Source organism: Salmo salar, chromosome 07, assembly GCF_965601325.2.
Source record: "Salmo salar chromosome 07, fSalSal1, whole genome shotgun sequence".
NCBI lineage: Eukaryota > Metazoa > Chordata > Actinopteri > Salmoniformes > Salmonidae > Salmo > Salmo salar.
This window is the reverse complement of record NC_138297.1, coordinates 3606349-3620000: the sequence shown is the minus strand read 5'-3', so window position 1 is coordinate 3620000 and position 13652 is coordinate 3606349. Positions and strand designations below refer to the sequence as shown.

At 53.8% G+C, this 13652-nt stretch overlaps 1 protein-coding gene across 1 annotated transcript in view; it reads left to right on the top strand.

The window, feature by feature from the left end:
- LOC106594432 (uncharacterized) overlaps positions 1-12348 on the top strand; it is a 15894-nt gene extending 3546 nt beyond the window's left edge. Inside the window, exons 2-10 of the mRNA XM_082977266.1 lie at positions 60-161; positions 2410-2466; positions 3347-3433; positions 4046-4213; positions 5218-5297; positions 7925-8043; positions 9215-11023; positions 11265-11443; positions 12283-12348. Coding sequence (XP_082833392.1) covers positions 60-161; positions 2410-2466; positions 3347-3433; positions 4046-4213; positions 5218-5297; positions 7925-8043; positions 9215-11023; positions 11265-11443; positions 12283-12348 — 2667 coding nt within the window. The remainder of the gene's footprint in view (positions 1-59; positions 162-2409; positions 2467-3346; positions 3434-4045; positions 4214-5217; positions 5298-7924; positions 8044-9214; positions 11024-11264; positions 11444-12282) is intronic.
- Positions 12349-13652: the final 1304 nt, after the last annotated feature.

Here is a 13652-nt window from a genome sequence, read left to right as displayed (position 1 = left end):
TGTGTGTGTGTGTGTGTGTGTGTGTGTGTGTGTGTGTGTGTGTGTGTGTGTGTGTCTAGGTTCTGGCTACAGGTCTGAGTGGTTTGTATTCCTCTCTACCTGCGAAGCTACAGGTGTATAGTGAAGACTGGCACTGTCTGGAGAGAGCTGACTGGATACAGGTAAACCGTTTGGAAGATTTTATCTCACAGATTATTAACGTCATCATTTAAACCCTGGACAGACAGTGGTTTATTTACGTCATCCAGCATAGCTCTAACAAAATATCAGAGATGGACAGAATAAAGATTTGTTTACAAGCTACCTGACTGGCTGGCTACCTGGCTGGCTACATGGCTACCTGGCTGGCTACATGGCTACCTGGCTGGCTACCTAGCTGGCTGGCTACATGGCTAGCTGGCTACATGGCTAGCTGGCTACATGGCTGGCTGGCTACCTGGCTGGCTGGCTACCTAGCTGGCTGGCTACATGGTTACCTGGCTGGCTGGCTACCTGGCTGGCTGGCTACATGGCTGGCTGGCTATATGGCTGGCTGGCTACCTGGCTGACTACATGGCTACATGGCTGGCTGGCTACCTAGCTGGCTGGCTACATGGTTACCTGGCTGGCTGGCTACCTGGCTGGCTGGCTACATGGCTGGCTGGCTACCTAGCTGGCTGGCTACATGGCTACCTGGCTGGCTACCTGGCTGGCTACCTAGCTACCTGGCTGGCTGGCTACCTGGCTGGCTGGCTATATGGCTGGCTGGCTGGCTACCTAGCTACCTGGCTGGCTACCTGGCTGACTACATGACTACCTAGCTGCCTGGCTACCTAGCTACCTAGCTGGCTACCTAGCTACCTGGCTGGCTGGCTACCTGGCTGGCTACCTGGCTGGCTGGCTACCTGGCTGGCTGGCTGGCTACCTAGCTGGCTGGCTACCTGGCTGGCTACCTGGCTGGCTGGCTACCTGGCTGGCTACCTGGCTACCTGGCTGGCTACCTGGCTGGCTGGCTACCTGGCTGGCTGGCTAGCTGGCTGGCTACCTGGCTGGCTACATGGCTACATGGCTGGCTGGCTACCTGACTGGCTGGCTACCTGACTGGCTGGCTACCTGGCTGGCTGGCTACCTAGATGGCTGGCTGGCTACCTGGCTGACTGGCTACCTAGCGGGCTGGCTACCTAGCTGGCTGGCTACCTGGCTGGCTGGCTACCTGGCTGGCTGGCTGGCTACCTGGCTGACTACATGGCTGGCTGGCTATATGTCTGGCTGGCTACCTAGCTGGCTGGCTACATGGCTACCTGGCTGGCTACCTGGCTGACTACATGGCTGGCTGGCTACCTAGCTGGCTGGCTACATGGCTACCTGGCTGGCTACCTGGCTGACTACATGGCTGGCTGGCTGGCTATATGGCTGGCTACCTGGCTGGCTACCTAGCTACCTGGCTGGCTGGCTACCTGGCTGGCTGGCTACCTGGCTGGCTGGCTACCTGGCTGGCTGGCTACCTGGCTGGCTGGCTACCGGGCTGGCTACCTGGCTACCTGGCTGGCTACCTGGCTGGCTGGCTACCTGGCTGGCTGGCTAGCTGGCTGGCTACCTGGCTGGCTACATGGCTACATGGCTGGCTGGCTACCTGACTGGCTGGCTACCTGGCTGGCTGGCTACCTGGCTGGCTGCCTACCTAGATGGCTGGCTGGCTACCTGGCTGACTGGCTACCTAGCGGGCTGGCTACCTAGCTGGCTGGCTACCTGGCTGGCTGGCTACCTGGCTGGCTGGCTATATGGCTGGCTGGCTACATGGCTGGCTGGCTACCTAGCTGGCTGGCTACCTAGCTGGCTGGCTAGCTGGCTATATGGCTGGCTGGCTACCTGGCTGGCTGGCTACCTGGCTGGCTATATGGCTGGCTGGCTACCTAGCTGGCTGGCTACATGGCTACCTGGCTGACTACCTGGCTGGCTGGCTACCTAGCTGGCTGGCTACATGGCTGGCTGGCTACATGGCTACCTGGCTGGCTACATGGCTACCTGGCTGGCTACCTAGCTGGCTATATGGCTGGCTGGCTACCTGGCTGACTACATGGCTACCTGGCTGGCTACATGGCTACCTGGCTGGCTACATGGCTACCTGGCTGGCTACCTAGCTGGCTATATGGCTGGCTGGCTACCTGGCTGACTACATGGCTACCTGGCTGGCTACATGGCTACCTGGCTGGCTACCTAGCTGGCTGGCTACATGGCTGGCTATATGGCTGGCTACCTACCTGGCTGGCTACCTAGCTACCTGGCTGGCTACCTAGCTGGCTATATGGCTGGCTGGCTACCTGGCTGACTACATGGCTACCTGGCTGGCTACATGGCTACCTAGCTACCTACCTAGCTACCTACATGGCTGGTAATTTGACATTGACTTGATTTCTTGACTGGATGCAGGTTCCGGCTTTGGTCCAGTTCCTAAACTCTCTGCAGTTCTGCTGCTCTGTCATTAAGGTGAGGCACACACACACACACACACACACACACACACACACACACACACACACACACACACACACACACACACACACACACACACACACACACACACACACACTTCCTCCCCAGTGGATATAATTATTAAATGGAAACATAACTCAGGGTGAAACTACAGCAGAACAGAAGCTACCAAAAGAGTTCAGAAACACTTGTTAACTGACTGTAAAATACCTTTAGCTGGCTAGCTAAGCATCTCCCCCACCTCTCTCTCACTCCCCCATCTCCCCCCATCTCCCCTCCCCACCTCTCTCTCCCCCTTACCCCCCCTCCTATCTCTCTCTCTCTCTCTCTCTCTCTCTCTCTCTCTCTCTCTCTCCCCCTCCATCCCCATCTCCCCCTCCCCCCCATCTTTCCTCCCCCCACCTCTCTCTCCCCCATCTCTCCTCCCCCCTTCTCTCTCCCCCATCTCTCTCCCTCCCCTCCCCCATCTCCCCCCCCCCATCTCTCCTCCCCCATCTCTCCTCCCCCATCTCTCTCTCTCCCTCTCCTCCCCCATCTCTCTCTCTCCCTCTCCTCCCCCATCTCTCTCTCTCCCTCCCCCCCCATCTCTCCTCCCCCATCTCTCCTCCCTCCCCTCTTTCTCTCCCTCACCTCCCTTATCTTTCTCCCCCTCCCTCCCCATCTCACCCCATCTCTCCCCCTTCCCCATCTCTCCCTCCCCTCCCCTTACCTCCCCTCTCTTTCTCCCCCTCATCTCTCCCTCCCTCCCATCTCTCCCTCCCTCCCATCTCCCCCTCCCCATCTCCCCATCTCTCCCTCCCATCTCCCCATCTCTCCCTCCCCCATCTCCCCATCTCTCCCTCCCTCCCTCCCTCCCTCCCATCTCTCCCTCCAGGCTGGCCATCCCTCCATCAGAGGTCAGTTGCTGAGATATATCTACAACGGCTTCCTGGTTCCTGTACTGGCGCCAGCTCTGCACAAGGTCATTAACACTACTGCTGATTGGTCACCCTACTCCCTGTAGTCCTGTTTCAACAATGCTCATTGGTCTTCAAATTTCCTGTAGTTCTGTCTACTTAATGCTAATTGGTTACAGTATTTCATTTGTCTTCCTCAAGTCCTTTGTCAATCATTTCTGATTGGTCAATGAATTTCCTAATTTCTCCTGAAATAAATTCTCATTAGTCATATTACTTTCCTCATCCTGGTTTGCTGAGTTCTGATTGGCTGCTGTGTGTGTGTCTATATCTCTGTTATCTGATTGGCTGCTGTGTGTGTGTGTCTATATATCTCTGTTCTCTGATTGGCTGCTGTGTGTGTGTGTGTGTGTGTGTGTGTGTGTGTGGTGTGTGTGTGTGTGTGTGTGTGTGTCTATCTCTGTTATCTGATTGGCTGCTGTGTGTGTGTGTCTATATATCTCTGTTCTCTGATTGGCTGCTGTGTGTGTGTGTGTGTGTGTCTATATCTCTGTTCTCTGATTGGCTGCTGTGTGTCTATATCTCTGTTCTCTGATTGGCTGCTGTGTGTCTATATCTCTGTTCTCTGATTGGCTGCTGTGTGTCTATATCTCTGTTCTCTGATTGGCTGTGTGTAGTGCACACTAGAAGAGGTGATGACCACTACAGCGTACCTGGACCTCTTCCTCCGCTCGGTGTCAGAGCCCAACCTCCTCCAGACCTTCCTCTCCTTCATACTGCTACACACACACGACAACGTCCAGCTTCTAGACACACTGGTGTCCAGAGTTAACACCCCCTTCCAGGTAACACACCCCCTTCCAGGTAACACACCTTTCCAGGTAACATACACCTTTCCAGGTAACACACCCCCTTCCAGGTAACACACCCCCTTCCAGGTAACACACACCCTTCCAGGTAACACACCCCCTTCCAGGTAACACACACGCTTCCAGGTAACACCCCCCCCCCCCTTCCAGGTAACACCCCCCCCCTTCCTAGGTAACACACACCCTTCCTAGGTAACACACACCCTTCCAGGTAACACACACCCTTCCAGGTAACACACACCCTTCCAGGTAACACACCCTTCCAGGTAACACACACCCTTCCAGGTAACACACCCTTCCAGAGTTAACACACCCTTCCAGAGTTAACACACCCTTCCAGAGTTAACACACCCTTCCAGAGTTAACACCTTTCCAGGTAACACACACCTTTCCAGGTAACACACACCCTTCCAGGTAACACACACCCTTCCAGAGTTAACACACCCTTCCAGGTAAGACAGACAGACAGACAGACAGACAGACAGACAGACAGACAGACAGACAGACAGACAGACAGACAGACAGACAGACAGACAGACAGACAGACAGACAGACAGACAGACAGACAGACAGACAGACAGACAGACAGACAGACAGACACCCTTCCAGAGTTAACACACCCTTCCAGGTAAGACAGACAGACAGACAGACAGACAGACAGACAGACAGACAGACAGACAGACAGACAGACAGACAGACAGACAGACAGACAGACAGACACCCTTCCAGAGTTAACACACCCTTCCAGGTAAGACAGACAGACAGACAGACAGACAGACAGACAGACAGACAGACAGACAGACAGACAGACAGACAGACAGACAGACAGACAGACAGACAGACAGACAGACAGACAGACAGACAGACAGACAGACAGACAGACAGACAGACAGACAGACAGACAGACAGGACTCTGTTCTCTTGCTGTTTATAACTAAAAGGTAATGTGTTTTGACCTTTGACCCCTGTGTGTGTTATAGTTAGGTACAGTGTCTCTGGCTCTGTTCCGAACGCTCATTGGTCTGTTCTGTGAAGACGTCATGCTTCAGCTCATACTCAGGTAGGAAGGTGTGTGTGTGTGTGTTCAGTGTGTGTGTGTGTGTGTGTGTGTGTGTGTGTGTGTACATGTTCCATTCCAGACATTACAATGAGCCTCTTATACCTCCTCCCACCAGCCTCCTCTGACGTGAAGGCGTATGTCTGCGTATACACACCTGTGTGTTTCTCTCTCTCTCTCTCTCTGCAGGTATCTGATCCCGTGTACACACCTGTGTGTTTCTCCTCTCTCTCTCTGCAGGTATCTGATCCCGTATACACACCTGTGTGTTTTTCTCTCTCTCTCTCTCTCTCTCTGCAGGTATCTGATCCCGTATACACACCTGTGTGTTTCTCCTCTCTCTCTCTGCAGGTATCTGATCCCGTGTACACACCTGTGTGTTTTCTCTCTCTCTCTCTCTCTGCAGGTATCTGATCCCGTATACACACCTGTGTGTTTCTCTCCTCTCTCTCTCTGCAGGTATCTGATCCCGTATACACACCTGTGTTTTTCTCCTCTCTCTCTCTGCAGGTATCTGATCCCGTGTACACACCTGTGTGTTTCTCTCCTCTCTCTCTCTGCAGGTATCTGATCCCGTATACACACCTGTGTGTTTCTCTCTCTCTCTCTCTCTCTGCAGGTATCTGATCCCGTATACACACCTGTGTGTTTCTCCCCTCTCTCTGCAGGTATCTGATCCCGTGTACACACCTGTGTGTTTCTCCCCTCTCTCTGCAGGTATCTGATCCCGTGTACACACCTGTGTGTTTCTCTCTCCTCTCTCTCTCTCTCTGCAGGTATCTGATCCCGTATACACACCTGTGTGTTTCTCCCCTCTCTCTCTCTGCAGGTATCTGATCCCGTGTACACACCTGTGTGTTTCTCCTCTCTCTCTCTGCAGGTATCTGATCCCGTGTACACACCTGTGTGTTTCTCCCCTCTCTCTCTCTGCAGGTATCTGATCCCGTATACACACCTGTGTGTTTCTCCTCCTCTCTCTCTCTGCAGGTATCTGATCCCGTATACACACCTGTGTGTTTCTCTCCTCTCTCTCTCTGCAGGTATCTGATCCCGTGTACACACCTGTGTTTTCTCTCCTCTCTCTCTCTGCAGGTATCTGATCCCGTGTACACACCTGTGTGTTTCTCTCCTCTCTCTCTCTGCAGGTATCTGATCCCGTGTACACACCTGTGTGTTTCTCTCCTCTCTCTCTGCAGGTATCTGATCCCGTGTACACACCTGTGTGTTTCTCCTCCTCTCTCTCTGCAGGTATCTGATCCCGTATACACACCTGTGTGTTTCTCTCCTCTCTCTCTCTGCAGGTATCTGATCCCGTATACACACCTGTGTGTTTCTCCTCTCTCTCTCTGCAGGTATCTGATCCCGTATACACACCTGTGTGTTTCTCCTCTCTCTCTCTCTCTCTGCAGGTATCTGATCCCGTATACACACCTGTGTGTTTCTCCTCTCTCTCTCTGCAGGTATCTGATCCCGTATACACACCTGTGTGTTTCTCTCCTCTCTCTCTCTGCAGGTATCTGATCCCGTGTACACACCTGTGTGTTTCTCTCCCTCTCTCTCTCTCTGCAGGTATCTGATCCCGTGTACACACCTGTGTGTTTCTCCCTCTCTCTCTCTCTCTGCAGGTATCTGATCCCGTATACACACCTGTGTGTTTCTCCTCTCTCTCTCTGCAGGTATCTGATCCCGTATACACACCTGTGTTTTTCTCCTCTCTCTCTCTGCAGGTATCTGATCCCGTGTACACACCTGTGTGTTTCTCCTCTCTCTCTCTCTCTGCAGGTATCTGATCCCGTATACACACCTGTGTGTTTCTCCTCTCTCTCTCTGCAGGTATCTGATCCCGTGTACACACCTGTGTGTTTCTCCCCTCTCTCTGCGGTCTGCCCGTCCCCGGCTCCTCTCCCCGCAGGTATCTGATCCCATATACACACCTGTGTGTTTCTCCCCTCTCTCTCTCTGCAGGTATCTGATCCCGTATACACACCTGTGTGTTTCTCCTCTCTCTCTCTGCAGGTATCTGATCCCGTGTACACACCTGTGTTTTCTCCTCTCTCTCTCTGCAGGTATCTGATCCCGTGTACACACCTGTGTGTTTCTCTCCTCTCTCTCTCTGCAGGTATCTGATCCCGTATACACACCTGTGTGTTCTCTCTCTCTCTCTCTCTCTCTGCAGGTATCTGATCCCGTATACACACCTGTGTGTTTCTCCCCTCTCTCTGCAGGTATCTGATCCGTGTACACACCTGTGTGTTTCTCCCCTCTCTCTGCAGGTATCTGATCCCGTGTACACACCTGTGTGTTCTCTCTCTCTCTCTCTCTCTCTCTCTGCAGGTATCTGATCCCGTGTACACACCTGTGTGTTTCTCCCCTCTCTCTGCAGGTATCTGATCCGTGTACACACCTGTGTGTTTCTCCCCTCTCTCTGCAGGTATCTGATCCCGTGTACACACCTGTGTGTTTCTCTCCTCTCTCTGCAGGTATCTGATCCGTGTACACACCTGTGTGTTTCTCCCCTCTCTCTGCAGGTATCTGATCCGTGTACACACCTGTGTGTTTCTCTCCTCTCTCTGCAGGTATCTGATCCCGTGTACACACCTGTGTGTTTATCCCCGTCTCTCTCTCTGCAGGTATCTGATCCCGTGTACACACCTGTGTGTGAGAGAACGTCGCTCTCTGAAGGACAGAGAGGTCTTCTCTTCATCAGCTGTTAAATTCCTCTTCCTCACTCCCTCCTGGTGCCCCCTGCGCCTCGGGGCCGCACACACTCATACCCAACACACCCACTGGGCCACGGGGACAGGTGAGAACACACACACACACACACACACACACACTGAACACTCACACACACACACACACTGAACACGCACAAATCACAGCTACATAGATACAAAAAAAACACCTTCACTACACAGCCGGGCCGACACAGGGCCCTACACAGCCGGGCCGACACAGAGCCCTACACAGCCGGGCCGACACAGAGCCCTACACAGCCGGGCCGACACAGAGCCCTACACAGCCGGGCCGACACAGAGCCCTACACAGCCGGGCCGACACAGAGCCCTACACAGCCGGGCCGACACAGAGCCCTACACAGCCGGGCCGACACAGAGCCCTACACAGCCGGGCCGACACAGGGCCCTACACAGCCGGGCCGACACAGAGCCCTACACAGCCGGGCCGACACAGAGCCCTACACAGCCGGGCCGACACAGAGCCCTACACAGCCGGGCCGACACAGGGCCCTACACAGCCGGGCCGACACAGAGCCCTACACAGCCGGGCCGACACAGAGCCCTACACAGCCGGGCCGACACAGAGCCCTACACAGCCGGGCCGACACAGAGCCCTACACAGCCGGGCCGACACAGAGCCCTACACAGCCGGGCCGACACAGGGCCCTAAACAGCCGGGCCGACACAGAGCCCTACACAGCCGGGCCGACACAGAGCCCTACACAGCCGGGCCGACACAGAGCCCTAAACAGCCGGGCCGACACAGAGCCCTAAACAGCCGGGCCGACACAGAGCCCTACACAGCCGGGCCGACACAGAGCCCTACACAGCCGGGCCGACACAGAGCCCTACACAGCCGGGCCGACACAGAGCCCTACACAGCCGGGCAGACACAGAGCCCTACACAGCCGGGCCGACACAGGGCCCTACACAGCCGGGCCGACACAGGGCCCTACACAGCCGGGCCGACACAGAGCCCTACACAGCCGGGCCGACACAGAGCCCTACACAGCCGGGCCGACACAGAGCCCTACACAGCCGGGCCGACACAGAGCCCTACACAGCCGGGCCGACACAGAGCCCTACACAGCCGGGCCGACACAGAGCCCTACACAGCCGGGCCGACACAGAGCCCTACACAGCCGGGCCGACACAGAGCCCTACACAGCCGGGCCGACACAGGGCCCTACACAGCCGGGCCGACACAGAGCCCTAAACAGCCGGTCCTTCTTCTCTTTTCCTCCTCAGACGCTCCCATGTCAGAGAGTGACAGTGTTGGTTACTCCACGATGTACAGGACAGACCTTCTGATGAATGCTAATTATCTCCAATACCTCTGGGATGCTCGAGTTGGGATCGCCGCATCGCTCCAGGCCTGTCTGGTCTGGTCTGGTCCCTACGACGGGGAGAACCCTGCACCTCGGGAGGAGGAAGACGGGGAAGGAGAGAGAGAGGAGGAGGAAGACGGGGAAGGAGAGAGAGAGCAAGAGAAAACGGATCAAACTTTTACCTGGACTTCATCTCCCAGCCCTCCCCTCCCTTCCCCCCCTGTAACCATGGGAAACCAACACAGAGGGGGAGACAGAGGGGACGGGGGAGGGAGGGGGAGTGTGGTAGATTTGGAGTGGGATGATAGTTACGAGTGGGATGATAGCGCCCCCCCTGTACATATCGAAACCCCTCAGCATATCCAGGAAATGAGACGTTCGGCCGTAATGTTGATCCAAGGCTCCTACGTAGAAGAGTCCGACTTTCAGGACGACGTATTGGTCTATAACCTCGTAGCGCGGAGAGACGCCGCTCGTAGCCACGCGGCGGAATACAAACCGAGCCGCAGGACCGCTCCACAGACCAGGAAACCGCTTGTCGGGAGCACAACCTCAACCGCACCTGTTCACAGACATGGAACAGGTCGACGAGAGGAAGAGGGGGTGAGAGAGGAAGAGGGGGTGAGAGAGGAAGAGGGGGTGAGAGAGGAAGAGAGGGTGAGAGAGGAAGAGGGAGTGAGAGAGGAAGAGGGAGTGAGAGAGGAAGAGGGAGTGAGAGAGGAAGAGGGAGTGAGAGAGGAAGAGGGAGTGAGAGAGGAAGAGGGAGTGAGAGAGGAAGAGGGAGTGAGAGAGGAAGAGGGAGTGAGAGAGGAAGAGGGGGTGAGAGAGGAAGAGGGAGTGAGAGAGGAAGAGAGGGTGAGAGAGGAAGAGGGAGTGAGAGAGGAAGAGGGAGTGAGAGAGGAAGAGGGAGTGAGAGAGGAAGAGGGAGTGAGAGAGGAAGAGGGAGTGAGAGAGGAAGAGGGAGTGAGAGAGGAAGAGAGGGTGAGAGAGGAAGAGGGAGTGAGAGAGGAAGAGAGGATGAGAGAGGAAGAGGGAGTGAGAGAGGAAGAGGGAGTGAGAGAGGAAGAGGGAGTGAGAGAGGAAGAGGGGGTGAGAGAGGAAGAGGGAGTGAGAGAGGAAGAGGGGGTGAGAGAGGAAGAGGGAGTGAGAGAGGAAGAGGGAGTGAGAGAGGAAGAGGGAGTGAGAGAGGAAGAGAGGGTGAGAGAGGAAGAGAGGGTGAGAGAGGAGAAGCGATCACAACCACAACTACTCAGTAACGGTCTGAGCTGTGAGGACCGCACAGTCAACGAGGAGGTCGATGACCTGACCACAGCAGAACGTCAGGAGAGAACCACCTCAGAGAATCACACACGCCTTGTCCCTGGAGTCGAGGAGAAACAGCAGACCGATGCCTCGGCGGCGGGTGACAACTTCCTGTCCCAGTATCGGGAGCTCATGCGCTCGCTGGGGGCGGAGCCTGATGACGTCACCGATGACATCGCAGAGTTCAGGAAGCGCGTGTTGGCTCTGGCCCAGGGAGAGGAGGAGGAGGAGGAGGAGGAGTTGGACTTTAGTGTGTTCTCTACAGACTCACCGGAACCGAACGATGCCGATCTGGAACCGGAGAACAGTCCAGAACTGACGAGGAACAGCCAAGACAGAAAACATGGGATTCCCTTCACTGGTGAGACATTGAGAACTGTCATTCCTGTGTGCAAACTTTATGTGGAATGTTGAGGGTTCTAAAATAATGAGTTGTAGAATGTTGAGGGTTCTAAAATAATGAGTTGTAGAATGTTGAGGGTTCTAAAATAACGAGGGTTCTAGTGCTGCTAGCTTGTTGAAGGTTCTAAGTTTGAATCAATGAGTTCCGCTGTTCTCCTGTCAATGTCTCGTTTATAGCGCTGTGTCGTGTGGTTCCACAGGCCCGTTCATTAGTGTTCTGCTGTCTCGGTTGGAGAACCTGTTTGAGAACCCTATTCCAGTCAACCTGCTGGTTACAGGCATCCTGTCTCAGCTCGCCAAATACCCCCAGCCTCTCCTGCGAGCTTTCCTGCTGAACACGCACGCTGACCCACAGCCCAACGTACGCACACTATACCAGGTAGGACCAGAGGGGGGGGGGGGGGGGGGTGTGTGTGTGTCATTTTGTGTGTTAAATTGCATCTAATATAGGTGTGTGTGTGTGTGTGTGTGTGTGTGTGTGTGTGTGTGTGTGAGGTGCTGGTCTCAGTGCGTGTCCAGATAGAGCAGTATGCAGTGGACCAGGCGGATTTTCCTGCTACAGTCAGAGATGCATGGAGATACCTACTGGCTAGAGACCAAGCACTGAAACTCAGAGGTTAGGATCCATCCACCCATCATCCATCCATCATCCATCCATCCATCCACCCATCCATCATCCATCCACCATCCATCCACCATCCATCATCCATCCATCCATCCATCCATCCATCATCCATCCATCATCCATCCATCCATCATCCATCCATCCACCATCCATCATCCATCCATCCATCCATCCATCCATCCATCCATCCATCCACCATAAATCCATCCATCATCTATCATTCATCCATCCATCATCCATCCATCCACCATCCATCATCCACCCATCATCCATCCATCATCCATCCATCCATCATCCATCATCCATCCATCATCCATCCATCATCCATCCATCCATCATCCATCCATCCATCATCCATCATCCATCCATCCATCCATCCACCATAAATCCATCCATCATCTATCATTCATCCATCCATTCATCATCCATCCATTCATCATCCACCCATCATCCATCAATCATCCCTCCATCCAACACTCTGACCCTCCGTCTCTCTTTCTTCTCCTTTTCTCTCTCCGCTGTCCCTCTCCCCGCTGTCCCTCTCCCCGCTGTCCCTCTCCCCGCTGTCCCTCTCCCCGCTGTCCCTCTCTCAGAGCTCCTCCAGGACAGCCATAGTGATAACAGGAAGAGTGTTCTACCCAATGGAACACAGCAGATAACTCAGAACGTTCCCCCCTGTCCTAAGATTCCTCCGCAGGACAGGAACAGAGTCTTCGCTACGGTTCTATATGCAGAGTTCTTAAAGGAGTTAGCTGCCATCGCACAGGAACACTCTATAGCACCTGACTCACCTGTAGAGGACTAGATTAACACACCTGACTCACCTGTAGAGGAGTAGATTAACACACCTGACTCACCTGTAGAGGACTAGATTAACACATCTGACTCACCTGTAGAGGACTAGATTAACACACCTGACTCACCTATAGAGGACTAGATTAACACACCTGATTCACCTGTAGAGGAGTAGATTAACACACCTGATTCACCTGTAGAGGACTAGATTAACACACCTGATTCACCTGTAGAGGACTAGATTAACACACCTGACTCACCTATAGAGGACTAGATTAACACACCTGACTCACCTGTAGAGGAGTAGATTAACACACCTGACTCACCTATAGAGGACTAGATTAACACACCTGACTCACCTGTAGAGGACTAGATTAACACACCTGACTCACCTATAGAGGACTAGATTAACACACCTGATTCACCTGTAGAGGAGTAGATTAACACACCTGATTCACCTGTAGAGGACTAGATTAACACACCTGATTCACCTGTAGAGGACTAGATTAACACACCTGATTCACCTGTAGAGGACTAGATTAACACACCTGACTCACCTGTAGAGGAGTAGATTAACACACCTGACTCACCTGTAGAGGACTAGATTAACACACCTGACTCACCTGTAGAGGAGTAGATTAACACACCTGATTCACCTGTAGAGGACTAGATTAACACACCTGACTCACCTATTGAGGACTAGATTAACACACCTGACTCACCTGTAGAGGACTAGATTAACACACCTGACTCACCTGTAGAGGAGTAGATTAACACACCTGACTCACCTGTAGAGGACTAGATTAACACACCTGACTCACCTGTAGAGGACTAGATTAACACACCTGATTCACCTGTAGAGGACTAGATTAACACACCTGACTCACCTGTAGAGGACTAGATTAACACACCTGACTCACCTATAGAGGACTAGATTAACACACCTGACTCACCTATAGAGGACTAGATTAACACACCTGACTCACCTATAGAGGAGGAGATTAACACACCTGACTCACCTATAGAGGAGGAGATTAACACACCTGACTCACCTGTAGAGGAGTAGATTAACACACCTGATTCACCTGTAGAGGACTAGATTAACACACCTGACTCACCTGTAGAGGAGTAGATTAACACACCTGACTCACCTGTAGAGGACTAGATT